Here is a 23,581-nt window from a genome sequence, read left to right as displayed (position 1 = left end):
GCAGCATCAGCTCGATGTTCTCCCAGACTCTAATGTGAAAATCGTGTGCAATAAATTTTCAGAAAAAATATATACAAATTCTATTGACAAGCCAGCCAAGTGCACAATTTCTAACCGCTCTCAAGGTTGGCAAAAAACTCATAGTAGAAAAATCCAGTTAGACTTTTTTTTTGCAAAATGCAATCAAAATGCTGCAAGTCAACTGCCATTTGCCGGCCACTAATCAAACGTAACGAAATTACAAGCATAAACAAGCTTAAAGAATGAATGGAGGGGACACGAGAAGCAAGTGAGAAGTGAGACACACTCGGGACTGGAGACAAGCTCGCCTTGAGATTTCACCAAAATGGCGTTGCAACGGTAAACGGGTAGGAGCCGTATAGCGTGAGAGGAATGGAGAGGGTACCGCCGCCAACATCTATGGCGAAACGGCTACAACTTGTTGCGCGACATTTTATGCGGAAGCGAGAAAAACCCGCCAAGAAATCAGCAGCGCAAAAAATGGAACTACGCTGCGTATACGTGATATGCCGCGATCGGACAAATGGTTCGGTACAAATGGAATTGGGGAGCATGGCTTAAAATTCTGTGAAACATTAACTAAAAAGAATCTAAATTAATTCAACTTAAATAAGTATTTTTAAAGGGGATTGATGTACATACGTATCCACCAGTAAGTAAAAAGTATCTTTGGGTTAACATAATCAAATGTATGGCAGATTAAAGGGATGAAGTTTTCCTCGCTTATTAATAGACAATTTTCTGTGCTCAAGGCATCGCCAGTTTAAGTGATAAGAGGTCTTCAAATGCTTAACTTAAGGTACTCAAATACGCTTCGATATACTGGAGTGCTTCTTATATTTTTTTTTTGAAGAGAAAAAGCCTATTCTTAGAGTATTATGCATTATTGATTACTAAGAAGATTCAAATAGTTCTGTGATAATTTGTTTTATGCAATTTATACAGTTACATCAGAACTTTCGTGCCTGCTGAATACTGCTACTTGCCACACAAAAGAACACTCCCCCACGAGTTGAATCATCTGCGGCATTGCAGTTCACCCTACTGATAACCGCATAGCCGAATGCAATAAATTGCAATGGCAAAATCTAAGAAATACGCAATGCATTTCTATATATGCAATATACTAAATACAATCCATCCACCATGTACTATGTAGAGATTGCCCTCCCATAAATAAATCGTAAAAAGGAAAACAACATCAAAATCGCCTCAAATTGATTAAAGAGCATTATCAACCAAACTGGAAACACTTATTGCAAAAATACATGGGTGCAATTTTATGATACTATATATATAATAACGAAAAAAATTGATTAAATTGAAGATGTTGTAAGTCAATGCAAAAAGTATAAAGAATCGCGTGTGTCCCAATAACATTTGTGTGGCAACAAAAAATGAGCTGTCTCTGCTCTGATGTGTTTCTGTCTGAAGTGTAAACAAAAGACCAAACGATAAGGCGGACTTCGATCAAAACTGTGTTGCCCATCCGAATAAATGTACACACATGCACTGGGGGAAAATAATGATTTTGAATTTTGGGAATGAGTGCTTAAGAGGAAAGGAATAAGGATTGAAACCTCGTGTCAATTTGATTTGAATAGTGAGGGACATCTAGATATTAATGTTTAGGACAGGCGATACGCTGATGGTACGATTAATTACATACACATGTCTACACGTAGGTCTTAGTTTCTACCAGTATATCTCTGAACTCTTATCGTATTCTGCAACTTTCACACACATTCAGGCATATCGTATACATTTTTGTGTAATTTTATTACATTTAATAATGATAAATCAATGATCGAAAGGGGCCCATTATTGGTAGGGAGGGAGGGGTTAAAAGATATGAGGGGGTTTGGAAGTCATTGCGCTTTCGGTTGCAGCATTCGCCCCACATGACTTTGCAACTGTTGCGCGCTCTCATTGTTGTCGGTGTCGTTGTCGTTGTCGCTGTTGTTGTTGTTTCTTTTTAGCAAGGGCTATTGTATAGTGCGCTCATACATACTCGTATGTGGAGCTCTCTTCTCCTCTCTCTCTCCCCGATACGCATGTGTGCGTGTGTGTGCACTTTATGAGATAATACCTTGAACGTGCGCCAGTCAGGTCGTTGGCGCTGCATTACAACTACACAACAATTGCTGTAGTAACCGTTACCGAATGAAATGAAAAGTGTGTAAAGATTTGCAGGTTCTGCAGTTCCCTCCTGATCCAAAAAATGGAATCAGGCTTTATCTTTCATTTGCCATTAGTCATCTCTGAGTAAAGACAGAAAATGACACGTTCCACCATTTTGGACAATCTAACTGCGCATTTAGGCTTAGGCAGGTAAAGAAACAGATATTGAGGGAGCCGTGGAGAAGGAACAGCGAGACACACAGAGAGAGAGAGAGATGGAGACGGAGATAGTTCGAAACAAAGACCAATCAAAGTTCATACGAAAAATAATAAAAGCACATACAAACCCGCAAATAAAACTAGCAAAAAACCAGAAAATGAAGAGCGAACATCAAAACTCATTTACATGTTGTTGCTGAGCGAGAGACTGAGTGGATAGGCGAGGGGAAGGTTGAGTGAGTGAGTGAGTGAGTGCATGGGAGAGCCTGCAATGTTCTTGAGTGTAAAAGTGAGCATTGCCTTGCGTGGGGAATATAACTCCACCACGCTGGAGTTTTGCCCTCCTTGTTAGTGAGCAGGAAATGCAGTTTCTCAAGCTCAGTTGGTGGATTAATGTCGATGAGTGCATTTTTGTGGTTCCCCTCTTCATTAATTTATCCTTATTATTATGATACTTATAGTTTCATTTAATCATTATGCGACATATGTATGTACATAATTAGGGGACTCCCCCCCCATTCTCAAAAAGGGAGAGGGAAATAATTGTATAATAAGAATTTGAAATTTCCAGTTTTAATATTTATTCAAGTTTCATACAAAAATATAATAAAGCCATTTCTCTTCCTGAGCAGAAGTCAACGTCAACTGCTCCCTTCCCCTATTCACCCCTCTCACAAACTCGACACCCCTAACCCTACCCAACCCGACCCCCCTCTCAACAAACACACAAAAAAAACGTAGCTAATTGCTGTGACTGCGACGTCGACGACGACAGCGCAACGGCAGAAATGCATTTCTCTGCCAGTGTGCGTGAGTGGCACAAAAAAATGTGGTGAATAAATTTGCGAGATGATTATTTCAATGTGTTTGTGTCTTCATGTGACTTTGTCGGCTTTGTTCTAGCAAGAACTTATAAATATGTGTGGTGATTGGTAGAGCAAGTCATTTGAGTGACTTTTTTAGTGTGTGTGTGTGTGTGTGTGTTTATGTATGTGTATGAGTGTGTTAATTGTAAGGCACATTTCTTAGGACAATTGTCAACAATGTCAACAGCTTAAAGAGAGAGCAGAACTGACAAAGCCGAGCCACCGACACCGACATCGAAGCCAAAACCGAAGCGACGCCGGCTATTTTGGCAGCTGAGCGCGCAGTCGACTGTTGGCTTTTTATCAACGCGCGCTGCCATCGAAGTCGAGCTGCTCGCTGCAATTTCATTACATTGCTGCTGCTGCTGCTGCTGCTGCACTTGCTCTGCACTCTCTCTGGCTCGCGCTCTCACGCTCTAGGTTGCTCTCTCAGGCTAAGGCTTGCTCTCTGGTTCTGGTTGAGGCTGTTTATTTCCTCGCTCTCTCCAGCTCTGGCTCTAGAACTACCTCAGTCTCAGACTGTATTTTACCCCGCTCGCTATCTAGCACGGGCTCAGGCCTGTTCCTGGTCTTACCCCATTACTCCTAAAGTTTTCGCGTATGCGCTTTACTCAATTGACTCAAAATGCTCTCCTTGCAGTATGAGTTTGTTCTCACTCCGAGTTTCCCCTCCAGCTCGCATTCTCACTCATTGTTTCTCTCTCTCCCTCTCTCCCTCTCTTCTTCTGCCTCTATCTCTCATTCTGGGCAAGCTCTCTCAGTATTCTAGCTTTGTTGTAGTTGTTGCTTGCGTTTTTTTTTTGCTTTTGTCGAGTCCGAATGCGCTTGTATGCAATTTTTGAATGTGAGGCGGCAACGTCGACGCCAGCGCCAACGCCAGCGCCGTGGCTCCGTGTGTCTTCGTGTGTTGTTGTGATATAATTTTGCAGTCGGCTGCGGCAGTCGCATAAACACAACGCATCCGATATGCAACGGAACGCATTTTCGGACGCGGCCCGAGTCGTTCCGAGGTGTAGCGTCCGCCCGATCGCGTATATCAATCGTAAAGCACTAAGCGCATTGCCCATTTACACGCAGGCCATCAGGCCACACGAAAATCGTTTTGCACACCCCGAAAATTATTTGGCATTGACAAAGCTAAAAGTTAACAGATATTACAAGAAACAACAAACCATTAAAAGTGATTAAAAAAAACACAAATCTTACCAACAAATTTGAAGAGAATTCTTTTCAAGCTAAGAAGAACCACAAATCAAGTGGAGTGATGCAAACTTTCAAACTGTGTGGAAGTCTGTTTTGGGAACAAAATAAAACACAAGAATGAAAATCTTCTCGAGAGGCTGTGAATTGCGTCTACGCCGCGCGAGTGTCGCTAATTTTTGGGCAATCCAAGCGTTGCTCATAATAATAAGCATGAGCATGTGAAAACTTGAATCGAGAAGCCATCCAAAAACTGAAGGGAACCTACCTCATACTTGGGCCACAATCGCCACATTAGCGGTGCATTTAGGATGATTTGAAAAGAGATTTTGGGATAACCACTTGATCACACTCCTCGTACACCTTTGGGCCAATCCACGCCTTGGTCACACACTATTTGAGGCACATACGCACACTGGCTACACTGCCACCCATCCAATGACTTCACGCACTGCCCAGTGCCCAGTGCCCAGTGGCCCATCGTCATCATCATCAGCCTCCCCCTCCACCCACTCATCAATCCCGCTCCCGCTGTTTGACTTTTTTTTTCGGGCAAAAAACAACAATAATATCATGGAAATCGCCGCTTGTCTCATCTACGCTTATTTCTCTGTGTGTTTGTGAGTGCGTGTGTGTGAGAGTGTGGCGACGCTGACGCTGGCGCTGACGCCACGCCGCAGTCCGTGCGCAGTCGACGTCGCTGCTGTCATGCAAAATGCGGAAAAGTTTTTTCGCGCACTCGCAAAATTTTTATAGAATGCATTTTTATTTCGGTCTTTTGGTTGAATAGTTGCATTTCCCGGCTCAAGTGCGTGTTGCCTCCCATACTGACTGATTGATTGACTGACTGTTTGACTGATGCCTGACTTTATGTTGCGTGTGTGTGTGTGTGTGTGGGTGGGTGTGTGTGTCCCTGTATATACTATTAGTGGTCAGTGTACCCGTACCAACAGTGAACACAAAAGCAAACCAAAGAATTGTTGTTAACCTTTTAACGGAAAATAAAAAAATGACAAAACCTACAACAAATTGAAAGCTGTGAAAGTGTTTAAAAGCATACAAAAATAGTCAAACAAATTGTTATGAAACTTCAGTTGAGAAATCAAGTTTACATATATACAATTCAAAACCGTTTAACTATATCCAAATCCTTTGGACAACAAAATAGCAACCCAAAACTCTCTGAGCTAAAAACTGCTGCAAAATGCAAAACAAACAAACGAGTTTAAACAGTTGCAATTGATATCATTAAAAAATGAATTTAATCATCAAAAAACATTGCACAATTTTTCGAAAAATATCTAAATAGTTCTGGAAAAATATTTAAACAAAAGAAACTCCTTGGGATAACGAGTGCCACAAAGCCAGCAGCAGAAAAAATGAACTGTAGCCAAAATCTGAAACTTCTGAAGCAGCAGCTGCAGAAGCAACAATAAAACAAAACAAACAAAGCAGCAGTTGAAAAAATGGAGGGAGAACGGGAAGCAAACGAGAAAGAGTAGAAGTAGATGAAGATGGAGATGGAGATGGAGAAGCAGTAATAAAGCGTGTATTTTTTTGGAGGTGGGGTTTGGAGCTGGCAACTTTTCCTGTGCAGCAGGCAAATGTAACAAATTTTTGTCAGTTTCAATTTTCGTGAGGCGCTCTTCCACCCTCCATCCAGTATCCAGCCAGCAAACCCATCCCTGGGACAGACTTCCACCATGACAATGGCCAGGTCTCTCGGTCTCCAGTTTTGCCGTCGGGGCTTCGGGCACACAGCATAATGAACAAAAACTAAAAGAGAACATAAAACGAAAAAAAAAACCCTGTAGAAAAAACCATCCAAAAAAACAAAAAAATGGCAAATTAAATAGCCGAAAAAAATTCCGTAACAGCGCTGCTGCAGCGCAGCATCAATTGGAATACCCCCAACCAAACCCGGAGTACTCCGCTAGCAGATGACCAAACTGCAGCATAGCAAGGGGCTGGAGACATGGCTGCAGCCATTTGATTTTTCTTCTTTCCTTGGCTCGCACCTTCCGTTTCGGGTTGGATTTTTGTAGGTTTTTTTTTGCGAGCATCCTCATGCCCCATCCAGCCCCTTCCCAAAACTTAAATTACTATTTACAATGGTTTTTTTTGGCCATGAGATTTTATATATTTTTTATATACATTTTTTATTTGAATTTTTCGCTGGCATAAAGTTTTTGTTTAAGCTCAACTCTTGCTGAAGGTGGGTGGGGCTCGCACCCCCTCATCCACCCTGAAAGTGTGTGATTATAAAGGGGTGGGTGCTGCTTTCGGTTGGCACATTTCATTTTGACCATCTACACAGTTCATTTTTTCTGCACTCTGCAATACGGCGTTCGTGTAAATTCCAGTAAAAATCAAAAAACTTAAATCTTATCGAAGAAAAGTGTATAAAAAGAAGCAATTAATCGGCGATAAATCATGCACGAATTCTTGGCATTCTTAAAATAGATCAAATATTCAGTCAGATACGAAATTGATCTAAAAGATTTCACCATTCCACTCATTGGTGTATGTGTCATGAATGTGATCTTTTTTCAACAACGTTTTCCCCCTTCATTTTCACAATTTAGATAAAAAACAACAACAGCAACAACAACATTTTTGTTAGTAAATTTATGTTGAAGTAAATACAATAAACAAAACAAAACAAAACAAAACAAAAAGTGCAATCCCATCAAACAAAAAACAAAACAAAATATTATAATTAAAGAAGAACTTAAAAATAATTAGAAAAGTAGCGCCATTACTTTTGAATTATTTTTAAATCTAAGAGAGCAAAATAAAGGTTCAAGCAAGAAATAATTAAAGAGAAAAACGAAAAGTTCTAAATAGTAAAACATATCAAAGAGGCGCAAAATTGAATGCAGGAAAAATAATAATTGAAATAATTAACATCGCAACAACAACCAGCCACAGAGCAACAACAGCAGCAGCAACTTCAGCAGCCTGGCAACAACTGTCAAAAAATCTACTACACAAAGTGCAACAAGCAACAACAACCAGCAACACCAACAATTGGCGCTGTCTGTAAATTGAACATAAAATAATAAAAATAACTAAAGAAAAAATCCCGTGAAATTGTAACTCGCTGCATATTATTTACTTTGTGCTCCACATACACATACACATATATATATCTGTAAATAAATCTGCTACAAAAAAACGACATACAAAATCATCAACAAAAAGATTAACAACAACAACAGCAACAACCAATTTTGCTGCACTTTTGCCTTTTGTTGGCCGCCGCATCCACACAAAAAAACGGAAGGAATTTATATTGTATATAAAAATTATATACCCCAAAAAAATATATGTGCATCAAAAAGAAGAGCTACTGGAAAAAAATATCAGCAAGGGGGAGCCGGTGCCTGCAACTGCAACCCCACACCAAGTGGCAACGCCGTGTGGCGGCTGTAAATTGCTTCACTGCGGAGGCAACAGCAGCAGCAGCAGCAGCAGCAGCAGCAGAATCTGTGGCAGCATCGTCCACGGCATCAATTTGGCTTTTGGGCAAACTGTAATTCAAGACAAATTTATGTGATGCTATGCACATCAGCACCTATGAAATATGTACGTATCCCTCCTTGTCCAAGGAATTGGCTATCAAATAAGTAAAGCTCTATTTAAGAATTACTTAGGAATCTCAGGATCTTAGACCTCCTAGAGCGGTCGTGATCTGAGAGCGTTCTAGTAAAAACAAAAGGTTTCTGCTGTGTCAATTGGGAATCCCTGATTGAGCTCTTAAACCAACTATCGTCATCACAGACCTTCACAAAGACCTTTCCTCTCTCTCCAATCTCGCTTATCGGTCGCAGTATAAGCCGCCAAAACGTTCAAGAACAGTTAAATATTCATGCTCATGCTCATGCCTCATTGACATTGTCCTTCAGTCAGAGAGATATACATACATATATATATAAATGTGTAAACAAAAGACACACAATGGGTGTACAAAGGGGAATGGGATGGAAGGAGGAGTGGCAGGGCGCTGGGCAGGCCAGGGGGTGCTTATGGGTGGAGGTGTCGCTATCAGAAGCGTCACAATGCGATCGCCGCAATGACAATTACATTGAGCAATGCTTAAGGACAGAAGTTCAAGCAACTTTCGAGTATGGGCAGGCATACAGCGACAGATATTTTTTTACAGATACTTCTAAAGACACTTTTACAGATACTTTTTCAGATAATTTTGCTTGCTTAGACAAATGACTGCACGAGAGTCACATACTGGCGAGTGTATGAGTAACCATTCATTCAACATTCATTCAGAATCTGGCGATTCTTTGGGTTTCCGATTCCAATGCCAATCATAAAGCGGAAGCTATGAGACCAGTACGTTTCTCAACATTTCTCTACGTTTCTCCGAGGTGAGATAGTTCTCGATTAGATTCGGAACAACGTCCATTATCGTGGTAATCTCTGTTGAGGCAACACACTTCTTATCAGCCAGTCCCTGACTGTCGTTCGCTTATTCTGACCCAAATTGCGAAAAAAAAAACTTTGGCTCGCTCCGCCGCCTGGCCTGATACGTGGCGAAATCTCGCAAAATCCAACTCAAAAATTTCAACAAGAAATTATTGAACAAAAAATATATATATGTATATATATATATATTCTTATGGCATGTCATGCAATCGCACAACACACAAAAACAAAAAAAAAGCGGAAACATTTTGCGCGTTTCTTATCAAGAGAGCGAAAGAGAGAGGCATACGAAATTGATTTTATTTCGTTGCTGACAAAAAATGTTTCTTTTGTCGCCACGAAACGAAAATTACGAGCAAAGTGTGGAAATTCTGTTCTCAATATATAAATAATTCTATTAAGAGTTCTACATGTAGATTCGTAGAATTGTGTGGTCCATTCTACATCATTAATGTACTTCAAATTATCGCCATTTCCATATATACGTACATATGTACATTTTTTATATAGTTTTCTTTACGAAACATAGTTGACTGCTGATAACATTTTGTAGAGGCGGCCATTGTGTTGGGGACTCTACAGAGAGTCGTAAAAACCATATATTATGTGATTTCTTGGCGGGGGGGGGGGGAAAGAAAACTGCAACACAAAAACAGAAACAGAAATCAATTCGATTTTGAAATTACGAGTATTTCATGTTGTTCTTTGTATCATTTTTCATCAGTCTGACTCAGGTTCTTTATGATTAATCATTGCTTTCCTTTCTTTGTCATTTATTTGTGCATATTTTTGGGTGAGGAAGCTTCTGTCGCTGCGCTACCTGAACTTATTATAATATAGCGAAGATTCCATTCAACGATGATCGAATTTCGTTTGCAGCTGTTTTCGAGACGACGCATTAGATAATGGGACACTCGAAAAATGTTTACCATTTTCTCCCAAAAGATAACACCCACACACATGCGCACAGACAATGCTACACAGGCACAATAAAAGGTGTTGTAAACAGTAACTGAAGATACAACAGCGTCGTGACAAATGTGTGAACATTAAATTCGCTTATTAACGAAAAAGAAACAACGAAAACGAGCGGAAAACCCCATAAAAATAAACGAAAAATCTGCTGACTGCTGGCCAAGCAGAAAAGAGTCCAAAAGCAGCGACTGAGAGGTGGAAGAGTGACTAGAAGAACGCCTGGCGCTGACCACACACGTGGATGCAACAATTTAACAATGTAGCTTACAGTGCGTTTCATAGCTGGAGGATGAGATGTGTTTTGTTCTTCCTTACTTCAGGGAGCTGCCGGACAGAATGCTCTCTACCCCTGAACTAATTTTTCATGAATTGTATCTGCTACCCTTATATCTTATCACATTTTATGGTTCTAAAACGCACCGTATGCCTGTAGGCCGTAGATCGTAATTAGTTGACATGTTGCACGGGGGAACAAGACGACACAAGACACATTTAATGCCAAAACAAATTTACAAACATCAATGTCTTCGGTGGCAATCTCTTGCCAATCATTCGGGACGGACGGACACAGCAAACATTTAACAAACGGAAACAGCTGTCTCTGGCCTGGGGTCTCGGGATTGGGTCTAGGCTGGCAGGGCCATGGCTGCAGCCTGCAGGCTCCATCCATCTGCATACGAGTATGCGGCAGCGAGCGGCGGCACGGAACGTGTGTCGACTTGGAGCTGATTCTGGTTCTGGGGCTGCCAAAAGGAAGCTGCTACCACTCACCTCCGCTGGCCTGGTCGGACCTTCCCCTACCTTCCTTCAAAGGCTAGGGCATGCACTGAGGGAAAAGCGTTCTGCCGATCTCAGTTTCATTGAGTGTAAAAAAGGTGATGTGAATATCTCCAATGACCGAAACATAAAGATCATTTAGTTTCCATTTAGTTTTAGCTCCAGTTTCCACTGCCTAGAGATTCATGTTTCGCTCAGTGTACAAGGAGTTCTTTGCCACATGCCCCCGCCTGGTGCCACAGTTCTAGCCGGCAGCAGCAGCAGCAGCAGCAGCAACAAAAGCTGGCTAAATAGTTACATGGCCTGTGCCTATGCATAAAACTTGGCTAACGACTTTTTTCCGTTGGCGCTCTTGACTTTTGCATTGAAAATCGTGCAATTCACCTGCTGCCTGCTTGCCTGCTGCAGTTGCAGCAGCACCAGCACCAGCAGCAGTAACTGCAACAACAATGACGTTGAATGCATCTGCATCTCAGCAGCAGCAGCAGCAGCAGCAGCCCCACCACCAGCAGTGGCAGTGGCAGTGGCAGCGTCGTCTGGTTGCATGTTAATGTTACAGCTGCACTTGCACTTGCAGCGTCGTCGTCGTCGTCGTCGTCGTCATGAATGAGACGCGACTCGACGCGACTTTGCCTTCCCCCCTGCAACTTCCACATGCAATTATTTTTCTAGGCTGCAAATTGCACGCTGCAACCTCTCTCGCTCTCGCTCTTTCTCTATCTGTATGCATCTGTATCTTTGCCTGTCTCCAGCCCTTCCATGCTGCATCATCTATGGTGTGCTTTTGCCCTGTCTCTAACCGTCTCTATCTCTCCATGTTTGTGTGTCTCTCTCTCTTTCGCTTTTGAACTGTTTCTTTCGAGTCTTCTCCATCTTCTGGGCCGGCTTTTTCTGTTGATTTTACAAGGTGTGGAATGGCTTTAGTAGTCGCAGCAGCCGCAGTCTGCGTTTCGGCCTCAAACTTTATTTTGTGGTCTAAGCCAGACTTTGGCTTCGTCTTTGGAGCTGGTCTGCACGCTTATGGTCGCGTTTTAATGTAATTGTTGTTGTATTACAGCAAATTTGTAGCCATTGGCTGGTGTTGGTGTTGCCAATTTGCCATTCATGTTGTTGTCGGGGCCAAAGTGGCGATTTGTTGATTGTTGTTGGGAAAATGGTTCAGCTTTTCCCTGATTTTTGCCACAATTTTTGTCGTGTGCCACACAGAGTTGAGGAAAGCCGATCTGCCCCTCCTTTCTTGCTTCGATTACCATCAAACAGCCAACTAATTATTGAAATTAGTTTCAGTTTTAATGTCGCGCCATTATCAGGTTGCAACAGGTAGCCAAGTGGCAAGCGGCCAGCGGCCAGCGGCTAACTTTTGAGCCAATATTTTCCAACAATTGCCAATAATTTAGGGTCTGTTCGTGGCATTTAATATCTTATCCCCTGAAAGGTGCTGCGGGTGTTATTTATTATGACATTGATGGAAAGGATGTGCACAAATGAACGACGATGGACTCCAGTGGCTCCGATAGATGATTGACTAGATGACTGACCAGCTGAGTGACGGACTGACTGCCGCTAGAGTGAGTGACGTGCCACGAGTCAGGGTGCCAGCAGCGGCTGGCTGCCTCCAAACCGTGTTATTAGTTAAATGGCGTACAATGGATGAATAACTTGACAAAAAAATAGCAAACAAATGCAAAATATACTAACAACAAATGCAAAAATAGTGGAAAAGGCGAAGACAGCGGGAAAATAGAGCCACAGCTCAAAATACCCTCAAAAAGTCTGAGACAATTTTGTTTCTCCTGAAGTTTCTTTGAGACCATTGAAGTTTCAAATTTTAAAAACAATTCTCTCTGAAAAACAATTGGACAAGGCAGAACATATCCCGCATTATGATACTTTCCAGTATCTCCAAGAGTAAAAGCAAACCGAAGGAAATGTTCAAAGACAATGGCAAAGCCACTACTTTTGTGTGTTTGTGTGTGTGTTTTGATAGCCAGACGAGGACTGCAGCGACGGCGACTCCTCATCGGACCACACCTTAATAATTACTTAAAAGGAAAATAATTTACGAAATTGCATTCATAGTTCAACATTGCAGCGTTTTGCTGCAACAAAAGCCAGCCATAACAAACAATGAATGCCATCAACAAAAAAGTACAGAAAATATTGTGGCCCCCCTGTCCAGGCTTTCCAGGTATTGGGTTTCCACACAACCTTTGTCCCCTCTCGATCCCTATCAAATAGTGTCACATTTTTGTCGAGCTTAGCCACAGATAAGACAAGGAATGGGGCGTCATCTCTATTTAACCCTAATTGCTGTCCTTCAATGACATATTTTTGTTTAGGGAAAATTCCACTGGACGACAACGCGGCTTCGTCTGAGTAATGCTATAGGAATTTGTCACGCGGCTAAGTAAATAGAATAGAAACCGGCAAACACAACAAATTTGACACATTTCCATGCCCGTAGAAGTCCGAGACCTAGACCGCCGCTTCCAAGCCTCCAAAAACGCCTCGGAAAACCAAAAGCACCTGAAAGTGCATTCGCGCATGGAAAATGTGCTAAGCAAACGCAAATGAATTTTTGCAAATTCGAAATTCAAACGTGAAGCGACAACAACAACAAGAACAACAGCAGAAACAACAACAGCAACTGAATGCATAAATTGAAAACTCATGTGGAAATACCACAAAAAGAAAAGTCCAAACAGGGCAACTGCACAAAATGATGGAAGAATTCTCTTTTTGTTTTTCAAGAACGTTTGTCATCGGGAATTTGGTTTTTGTATGCAAAAACCAGTTCTGACTTTTAGATTTCAGACTTTGTTCGGAACAGGAGAACCTTGAATAGATTTGGTTTTGGATGATTGGAATATGTTTAAATATAGAAGCTCATTTATGCCGTACTCACTCATATAAGAAATGCGATTTTAAACGAAATTGTTGGGGAAAATAAAATAGATATCCGCTAACCGCCGTTTTGAGAATTGATCTCGTTCTACTTTACGATAACTTTAAGACAACCTCAGTCAAAATAGCCTTGGAAATCATACCTTTTTCAATACTAGAGTCTCTTTTTCAATGACATTGTCTTATGAAGGTGTCCGCCATGGCAACACATGGATTCGAGTGCCGTGATTCGATACAATTCTCATCGGACTATAGATGTCGCCTGATGGCCTGATGGCCTGATGGCCAGACGCAAACAATTTGCTCAGACAGTGTCCCAAACGGGGGGCAGACATTGTGTAACCTTCGAACTGGGAGGAAACAGCGGCCACAGCAGCATGTAGTAGTCTGTAGTCTGTAGTCTGTAGTCTGTAGTCGCTGAAAGCGAGAAGAGAAGTATGCAAAAGTAAATATGAACAAACTGTTGCCATTTTCCTTGCATTTCTTCCATTTCTGATTGTTTGCCAACGTCTGGCAGGTCGGTCACTCAATACTCAATTGGAAATGCAAATGGCAGTAGTCTCAGTAGCAGTCTCATTTTCATTGCCATTTGGTTTTTTATTTATTTCCTGGCAATGCATTTTTTGTGCGAAAAGCGCTTACAGAAATTTCCATAATTCAAAAGAAAATTACTCAAATGTCGTTCAAATTTATTAATAAAGTAAAGATAACAAAGGGGGAATCGTAATATGTAGTCATGAAATGAAGGTCCAATGCCTGACTTCTGAGCAAGTGTTAAAATAGCTGGAAGTCCACACTGTCTATAAGTTACGTACACTTACAGGTATACAATAAACAGATCTTGAACCGCGGGAGTGGCAGCAACCACTCGCGTGTATCTGTATCTGTATCTGTAGCGCCAACGAAGGCAGAGATCAGCTTCGATCCATTGTTGAGGCGCACAGATACAGATACAGATGCAGATACAGCTACGGGCAGAGACATGAAAGCCATGAACTGGAAAACCTTGAAAACTCAACAGCAATTCATGTTGATTGCAATTTGTGTTTCTGCTTTGGCTCAAAATACTTTTGCCTCTGAAACTCTGTGCCTCTCTTCCACATCATATAAGTATGTACATAAGAATGTTCTTCTAATGCAAAAAATAACTGACAAGAGAGCCCTGAAGAGCCCGGCTAATTGTCGAGCCCTAATGGCCTCTGTGAATTTCATTAGCCCACCAATCAAAGCAATCTGCTTATGCGTAGCTTTTCTTCTACCCCATGTAGCAGGTTCTCTTTTCTTGGTTTTTCTCTTTCATTATCTTGTTTCTAGTTTCTGTTTTTTGCGCTTTTTTCTGTGCACCACTCACCTGTAATTGTATTAGAACAGAGGCCTATGCCCCATGTCTATGCCACGCATATGCCGCAACTGCATTATTATTATAATTTCTCGCTGTTTTTTTTTTTTCCATTTTTCATTCTGTGACGGCAGTGGGTTCAGGGTTCGGGGCTAAGGGGCTGGCTCCATGTGGCATCTGCAATTGTTTTATAGAAAATTCGATTTGGTTAAGTGCGCTTCCAGGTTTCTATAATTATTTTCTTTCCTTTCTTTTTTGAGTGTGTTTGTGATATTTTTTAAACTAAATTATTATGTGCCTAAGTGGGTTGTGGGGCTTTGGCTTTGTGGCAGCTTTCCCCGTGTTCTGTTCTGTCTGAAAGCTTTTTATTAATTAGGCATCATTTGCCTATGCCTTTGACTACATACTTTGACTATGCCAGCGTTATGCAAAAATACATCTAACAATCAATTAGCCAGCAGCCAAGGCTAAAGCACAGCCAGCCATAGGCAGCTACCAAAATGTCAGGCTCTCGGTATCTGGCAAGCCCCGAAACGAGCACTCGACCATGTGGGTGTCGATGCTTTGGCGGCGCCAAATGTGGCTAAACTAAATTTACAAAACAAATTGCAATCATAAATAAAAATCAGCCAAATCACAAAACTTATATTCAAACTGGAGACATAAAAGGAAGCCTCAGGGGTCGAGGCTTAGATACCCTGGAAGTTTCCAGAATTCTATTGGGATTACATATGTAGAGATTGTTAAGATTGTGAATCAAGTCCAGAAATGACTGGTGTATCATTATTACTGACAGGATGAAGAAAACCATTTCCCATGGCTGACTCTTCCCCTCACTATTTTTCCAGAATAGCTGCTGAAACTTTGGCTGATGAACGTTTTTTATGGTTCGCCCAGTAGTTGTTCACCCCAATTATGCATAATTAAACTGTGATGATTGCATTACAGAAATTAATTTTTGCTCATTTTCTTTGCTTGCTTTCTGTATGGATGGATAGAGCCCCCAGAGCCCTATTTTTGTTCCTCCTTCTGTTCACTTTCTGTAGGTTTTTGTACCTTCTGCTTGCTGCGTCGTAATCCCATATCATTTGCATCTACATTCCCATTTTCCTATAGATATTCTTATTCTCTTTTTTTATTTTTTTGCATGTTTTATTACACCACATGCTTCGACTCTGTCGACTTGCTTTTTGCTTTTCCCTCTCCCTTTCTTAGCTTGCCTTCCTTCATTGAGATAATTCTCTCTTTCACTAGCTCTATCTCTTTCAATCATTCTTCCCAACTCCCATTTCCCATTTCCCATTTCTTTCCGTGAAATTAGTTTCGTTTTGAATGCTCATTTATTCCCCTTTTCTGCCGCTTATTGGCGTTTCTACTTATTTTAGTGTAGTATTTGGCGCATTTTCGTATATGCCTCAGAAATTCTCCACAAACAAAAAAACTTGTTTGATTTTTGTTGTCTATTTTGCATGCGGTTTTGGTTCTAAGTCTCTGTATCCATGTGTCTGTGAGGGTGACCGCTTTGGCTTTTTGTTGCGCATTTTCATTAACAGAGCTCCATCGAATGGCGGTGCACTGTACATGGAAAATGTTTCGCCAACAACAGTAAGTTCTCTCTATGCCAAACGGAATCGCTAAACAAACAAATTTTACTGTTAAATTCTCTATTTGTTTGTATGCATTTCGGGGTGTTAATTGTGTTGCACTTTGCCAGCGGAGAGAGACGGCAGCAAAGACAAAACCCACCAAACAGCTACGCGGCACAAAATGTTCATTCTGTTTTGGGTGGAAAAACTAAGGCGGGCTTTGTCTTTGGGGTTTTTGATTTTGTTGTAAACTAGCGAAGGGTTTGTTCTCATTTTGCTGAGAGTTGAGCATTTATCTAAAGATACATATTTATTCAATTAGATTATGTTTCAAATTGCATTATTATAGCACTTCATAATTGTATCACACTTTACATCTGCCTTGAAATCTCAATATCTTATGCAATATTTGTACAATTTTGTATGACAAACAAATTGCATTTAGATTCTCGAATTGCCAGTAACAACCCACCCAATTGACTTCAATACACAGAAAACACGACCATCTAACCAGAGATTCAAACATATGTATGAATTTACATACATTCATACATATATGTATGTATATGTTTTGCTGTTTTCAAATCGTAATTCCATATTTAACACACTGCTCTTTGCATACACATTCGTTAATTTTATACGCCTTGATATGTAATTTCCATTCCATTCGTTCTTCTTCAGTTTTCTTGTTTTTTTTTTTTGCTTGGCAAAGTTCAAGATCAGCATAGAAGTCGCTGAGAAAATCGGAAAATGAAAAATGAAAAATGATTGCAATTGCAAGCGAAAGGGGAAAATACAGAGACGAAGAAAGCGATCGATGGATTCTAATTGGGTAAATGAACTTTTGAACAGTTGAAACCTTTGTGCGATATCAAATAGAAGTTCATCACATTCCGAAATTCCTAATTAGTTGAATCATCTGACCAACCTAAATCATAGTTGTGTAAGGGAAAAACCTTTTAGTTGAGCTTTCAGCAAAGCAATTATACAACAATTGATCGCCATTAATTAATAAGCCAACGATTCAGCCATATTTGTGGCTCGAAGTCGACTCAATGGATTGCAATTTGAATAAATGCAGTCGGAGCGGCGGCAAATCTCATTTGTAATTGTTATTTCCGAGAGAAACGACAAAAAATAAAAGTAAATAAATTAAATATATTTAGCTAGAAATGCATAAGGCGAATGCGACACGTTGCCAAGCCCCGTCGGCGTTGTTCCACACCCTCGAGAGCCCACACACGCCTCATGCTGCTGCCCCTTAAGCACCACCACTGCACCGCAGCACCACTGCACCACTCTGCACCGCTCGTACTTCTCGCATCCGATCTGATGGGGGGGCCGCTGATCGGGTCTCTGTCTGGCTCTACGTATGCGGAATTAAGCGCTCAAATTGTAACCAAATATGGCGCAGCACAAGTTCAATTCTAATTTATTTTGGCGAACACAGAGAGGGGGGGTTGGTGGGTAGGGGGGGGCTTGTCCAAGTTTTCGTATTTTCTTGCTCGCTTTTTGCGTTCTGGATCAATTGATTCAAGGTTTCCCAAAGCTGCCTTTTGATTTGAGTTTTCGTTTTGTGTGCGGCTCGGTGCGGTGGCTTGTTTATGCAAACCTCTCTCTGCCGCCACCGACATATATTTATATATATTTGTATATTCGATCGGAATATACATATTGTAAAGGCAAAATCGTGCGCTTTCATTGGAAGTGACAACAAATGCATTCTTAAGTGATTGAAATTTAACACGACAATCGACAATCACACACAACCAAACGAAAATTGGAAACGAATGACGGGACACATAAGCGTTGACTTTGATTGAACATTAGAACAGCTGAGAAGAACTACTATTCTTGGCCACATAATAGCTTGATAAATGGGTGCCACAAAATGCCTAAGAGAATGTTACAGAGGCCAAGGCATTCTGTAGGGTCTGTTGAATAATCTGTATTTAGAGAGGTTCTACAATTGAGTCCACAAAGACCTCAACATCGTATCTGCACGACTGGCCATAATTTAGTCAATCATTTGAAACGCAACTCTATTTGGTGTTCTCTTGTTGGCACTGCCCCAAAATAAAACCTCCAGCAATTGGCAGCTTCAGTGGCTCTTCTCTTTATCCCCATATGCCTGCCCCATCTGACTGCCACACAAATCACTGACAATCACAGTCAGCCGCGAAGCTTCTGCCAGCCATAAAAAGTAACTTTCGCGCGCGCAACAAAAAAGGAGTAGCAGGCCCATGGGCCATGGCTTGTGTGTCCTGCATCCTGCATCCTGCATCCATCCGGGAGGTGTTGCTGTTGTGGCCGCGAAAAAAAAGAGACCAGCAAAAAGAGAATTGACAGAGGCCCCTCCGGTCCGTTTGACTATGGCATTTTTTGGTTCTTTGTTGTGCTCTTTTTTTCCCCCCCCCGCCATTCGCCATTTGCCGGACGATGCCAGGAGGATGCCTGGCAATGCAATCAAGTGGATGAGTGGTTGCCAGACTGTGGGACGTGCGGCTGGATGCGTTGTTTGCTCTGAGGCGGGTGCAAGCTGCAACACCCATGGACCCCGGAGACCCCGGAGCGGAGCAGGACCAGGCCTAAAAGGATTAAGGCGATCTGTGTGCAATCCGCGCAATTATCCCCGCATAAGGCACAGGACACCCACTGACTCCGCAATTAGTTGCATCACTCAACACTTTTCTTCCTTTTTTTTGGCTCTATTTTTTGTTGTTGACTTTTAGCTACATATGGTGTGGCATCCTCCTTTTCATCCTTCCCCCCCATGATGCCACTGCACATTCTCGTTATCGTTTTTGCATTTGCCTTTCGGCCTTTGTGTTTCCACTCTGTACAACGTCGCGCATACGTAGCGCCATCATTTCGCTGTTGATTCATGAATGGAGGAGTCGAGTGTGCATGGAGCGAATGCAGTTTTTCGGGTGCTGCTGCTGTTGCTGCTCTTCTTCCACGTGTCCAGGGTCCATGAAGTGGACACTTAAGTGGCCTCCAAATTGGATTCACACTTCACCCATTAAGTGTTGCCCCCTGTCTCTGTTTCTGTTTCTGTCTCTGTCTCTGGATGCTGTTTTTGATGCAGCTTTGTCTGCGGAAATTGTCTATTACGAGGTTGGTGGCTGCTTTGGTGCGGGACTCTCTGTCAAAAACAAAGTTCCAGTTAACAGTCTAACCGGAAGACAGCGACTGGAGACTGGGGCTCTGTGGCTGCTTGTATGGCGCTTTCTCTGGTGGTGTACCTCATTCAAGGGACATCGAGTACACAACTGTTGAGTGCGGCAGGATGGCAGTTTCTTCGTGGCAGCAGTCGTCCTTCTTCTTTCTCTCTCTGACGTTACTTGAAGCAACATCCCCAACCCCACAACATCTCTCTGTGGAAGCATAGTTTTGGCTGCCACTTGTTGGCTTTTAAATTGAAATGCCAATGCTCTGTGGATGCTAGAACTCTTCTCTGCTGCTCCTCCTTCTTCTCCTGTTTCTGCTCTGTGTATTTCATGTCATCATTTGCTCTTTTTCATGGCTACAAATCCACCCCCACTCCCCCCCCTCCACCGCTCATTGTAAATTCAACTAAATCCATGAATAAAATGTTTACTCCAGCCCTCTCTTCCGTCTGGCCGTCTGCCTGTCCTGCCATGCCACGTTTATTGCACATCGTTGTGTAGTTAACAATTGTTGCATGCCACTCTCTCTCTCTCTCCCTCTCTCTCCCTCTCTCTCTCTCTCTCTGCCTCTGTTGCTGTGGCGCATCCCTTGGCTTTCTCTTTCTAACCAAATTGAATTTCCGAATTCAATGAATGAATGAATGGGCGAATGAATTGGTTTAGTTTTTAGTTGTTTAGCCGGTTTATTTTTCCTCTCTCTTGTAGGGGCTCTCCCATTTCTCCACTTGTTTTTGTGTGCGTTGTTGCATACTTTTTGGCTGCCGCCTGTTGCATGTCTGCTCCAGTTACCGCTTACACATAGACATATGTATGTATATATGTTTTGGCTATGTGGTGGCATTGATATTATGCCATCCGTTGAATGCCGCCTGGTATATGGTCCCACAACCCACAAGCCACTCACCCCACCCCGACTGTTGGCTGCTGGTTGGATTAGTGATGTTGTTGCTGTTGCTGCTGCTGTTTGTTGCATGTATTGCTGCCCCAGCTTCTGCTGCTCTAAATGATGGAGCTTTGGTTGTGTTGCTGTCTTTGTTGCACATATTGTTGCAGTTGCCGCTAGTGCACCTGTTTTTGTTGCATCTTTGGCTGTGTTTGTTGTTGGCTCTGCTGCCACTGATGTTGCTGTTCCAGCAGTCGCCATTCCGGTGTCCTCTATCACTACCCCTTCCTCCTGACTCATATTACTTGCTGCCATTTTTTGTTGATATTTTTTGTGGCTCTCGGCAATTGTCTAGGTTATTGTTGCTGCTGCTGCTGCTGCTGCTGCTCCTGTTGCCGGCTGCAGCAGTTTACTTGTGCGGAAATTGCATTTCTCGGCATTTTACATTTCAATAAATTTTGCCCGTGCCTCGTCCCCCACTGCAACAGTCCCGCTCTACTGCTGCTTTGGTGCTCGTTTCTGTTTCTTTTTTTATGTCGCTTTTTGGCCAGAACTTTATTTATATTAAAAACATTTTTATATATACTAAGTTTTTATATTTTTTCCCATTTTTGTTGTTGCTTAGAATATTTATTTGACTGCGTTTCTTCGCTGCGTTTTTTTATGGGGCCGTAAATTTGTGGGTTTCCTTCGTTTTTTGGTAGATCAGGCTTTGGCATGGAATTATGGTCGTAAAGCAGAACCAGAAATGGAAAATGTTATGAAAACTGTTTGCAGCAGTGATAAAAGGCCAATTGAATGAAGGGGAATTGAAGGGGCTGCAATAATCAAATCGTTAATATTATGGCACTTTCTTTTTCAGAAAGTAGCGGGATTTCAGTTGCAATATAATCACAGCATTAATTGGAGATACTTTATGGAATATTTTTAATAGAAAATCTTTGACATAAACACAGAACGAAGGTAACTTTCTAAACAGAGTTGTAGGATGGTAATAAGCTATGCCAGAATGCCAGAACCACCCAATTTGATTGAAACATTAATCAATATGTCTTCGTAGCTCAACGATATCCACTGCTAGGGAACCCCATGACCCCACTGCAGGCACCACATATAGATTTCCTGTCATAACTGAACCCCAATCAAGCCCAAAAATGCACCAGCCCAAACTCTTGTTAGTCCCCCAAAAAGGTAAGCTGGTAAGCAAGTAGGGGGGCAACCCTTCAATCGGCACTGCCGACACCTGCAATTAGCAATTGGCAATATTACGAGAAACCAAATCATAGAGGGCTATGGTCTCTCCAACATAAGCACTTAGCACATCAATTATGGCAACTTTAGTTGGGCCCTGCCCGGCCCTGCCTTGCCTTGCCAACCTGCCAACTGCCCAAATTCATGGCAATTTCCTTTCCACCAATTGCACGGCTGCACTTGCCATTCGAAACCCTAAAAAACCTGAACAAACATGCAATCAAATGCAATTGAAACGAGGAATTGCTGCAAAAGAAACAAAATTCGTGTTTCGTGTTTCGTTTTTTGGCCGAAAACTTTTTGGCCAGCCAATCAGAATGCATGCGGGGCCGAAAAGTGCATACGAAAGCGCATTAGAGAGGGACAACGATAGCACGAGCACACATGTGTATGTGTGTGTGTATGTCTGTGTGTGAGGGGGGCATGCACCCCCGCCAAAAAAAGAGACTCATGCAACAACAAGATGACGGCCGAATCGAGACGAAACGACGAGCCGAATGAGGCAATCGAATTTGTTGCTTCTGCCTCCTCTAATTTGTGCCTCAAACGAAGGCAGAAACCGACGACAGCCGCAGATTCTATGCCACAATTGACACACCACAAGGTTCGAGTACACAAACGGATACTCTGAAAAGAAAAGAAAAAAACACATCTTGGTGTTGCATTCTCTATAGTACACAGATTCCACAAGAGTAAATGAAAAGAAACCATTCTAATTTTGATTGTAAACACTGAATAAACTAAAAGTAATAAGACTAATGATCTCCAGATAGATAAAGACTTCCGGCAGCCACTGCAAACTATCTTCTATTCAATTCCTAAAGAACGGCACATTTATGCCACCCCTTTTTCATGGCTTTCCTTCTTCCGTTTGGCTCATTCGAATGTACTGCTCTTTTGGATCTTATTTGTCGCATTACATCCAAAAATATTCGATCCACATTCTGGTATAACTTGGCCGAAGTCTCCACATAGGTGACGCCCCACTTTTGAGCAGTCGCCTGGCACTCGCTCAGCGGCACCTTGCGCTCCTCCTTCGAATCGCTTTTGTTGCCAACCAGCAGAAAAGGCACTCTGTCATCGTTTTTCAGCAGCAAAACGAGCTCTCTGATTTCATGGGTAGCCTGAAAGCTTTTCTCATTTGTGACCGAGAAGACGCAGAGGAAACCATCGGAACGGCGATAATAACTATCTCTGATCACTGCACAGACCTCCTGGCTGGCCGTGTCCAGTATATCGATTTGTACTTCCTCACCATCCAGCTGAATGGTCTTCCTGTAGATATCCGCCTTGGTGGGCTCGTACTCCTCTTCGTATTCGTTGTACATGAACTGTAGCGTTAGGGCGGACTTCCCCACATCCCCACTTCCCACCATGGCGACTTTGTAAAGTGATTTCTGGATACTCATTCCGGACAATCAATGGGAGACTGAACTAAATGTAACTGAATTTGACAACATTTTCACAGACTAAACAAGTCTACACTCCGACTTGCCGGAACAGTGAGAAAATACAACTCGTATATTCATTTCGGCGCTCGATCGGAACCATGAAAATGATCTACTATCCATCAGAAAATGATTTTTACGGGGGCAAACATCTGATCAAAATCGTTATACCTCTCGCTAAGCACAGAAAGTACACTCCTCCTACATGTGTGCGTCTTCTGTATTGATGTTGTCAGTATGTAAATTGCCATATGCGACAAGTTTTCCCTCAGCTGCACAGCCTTCTCCTTCTTTTCTGAACACATTTCTTTTCAGCGCTTTCTGTATTTCTTTTTTGGGGTAGGTTAGGTTTTGAGCTGGGTTATTTGGGGTTGAGGA

At 42.1% G+C, this 23,581-nt stretch overlaps 2 protein-coding genes across 3 annotated transcripts in view; one reads left to right on the top strand and one right to left on the bottom strand.

Annotated features, from left to right (window-relative positions):
* LOC117585717 (mushroom body large-type Kenyon cell-specific protein 1) overlaps positions 1-23,581 on the top strand; it is a 49,862-nt gene that overhangs the window by 9,473 nt on the left and 16,808 nt on the right. Inside the window, exon 1 of one of the 2 annotated variants that reach the window (XM_034275355.1) lies at positions 7,447-8,015. The exons of the other annotated variant lie outside the window; for it this stretch is intronic. Within the exon in view, the coding sequence (XP_034131246.1) occupies positions 7,991-8,015 (25 nt within the window). The 5' untranslated portion in view covers positions 7,447-7,990. Of the gene's footprint in view, positions 1-7,446; positions 8,016-23,581 lie in introns of those variants that run through there. 2 annotated transcript variants of the gene reach the window in all.
* Positions 22,516-23,207, bottom strand: LOC117585718 (ras-related protein Ral-a-like). The gene has a single exon (XM_034275357.1). It carries the CDS (start codon positions 23,162-23,164, stop codon positions 22,574-22,576), a length of 591 nt encoding a protein of 196 aa, XP_034131248.1. The 5' UTR covers positions 23,165-23,207; the 3' UTR covers positions 22,516-22,573.

This window comes from Drosophila guanche, unplaced genomic scaffold (assembly GCF_900245975.1).
Source record: "Drosophila guanche unplaced genomic scaffold, DGUA_6, whole genome shotgun sequence".
Lineage (NCBI taxonomy): Eukaryota > Metazoa > Arthropoda > Insecta > Diptera > Drosophilidae > Drosophila > Drosophila guanche.
Note: the sequence above shows the minus strand (reverse complement) of the source record. Positions and strands in the feature narration are given on the sequence as shown.

Coding starts and splice junctions, on each gene's coding strand:
- LOC117585718 (XM_034275357.1), bottom strand. CDS start 23,164: ATGAGTATCCAGAAATCACTTTACAAAGTCGCCATGGTGGGAAGTGGG.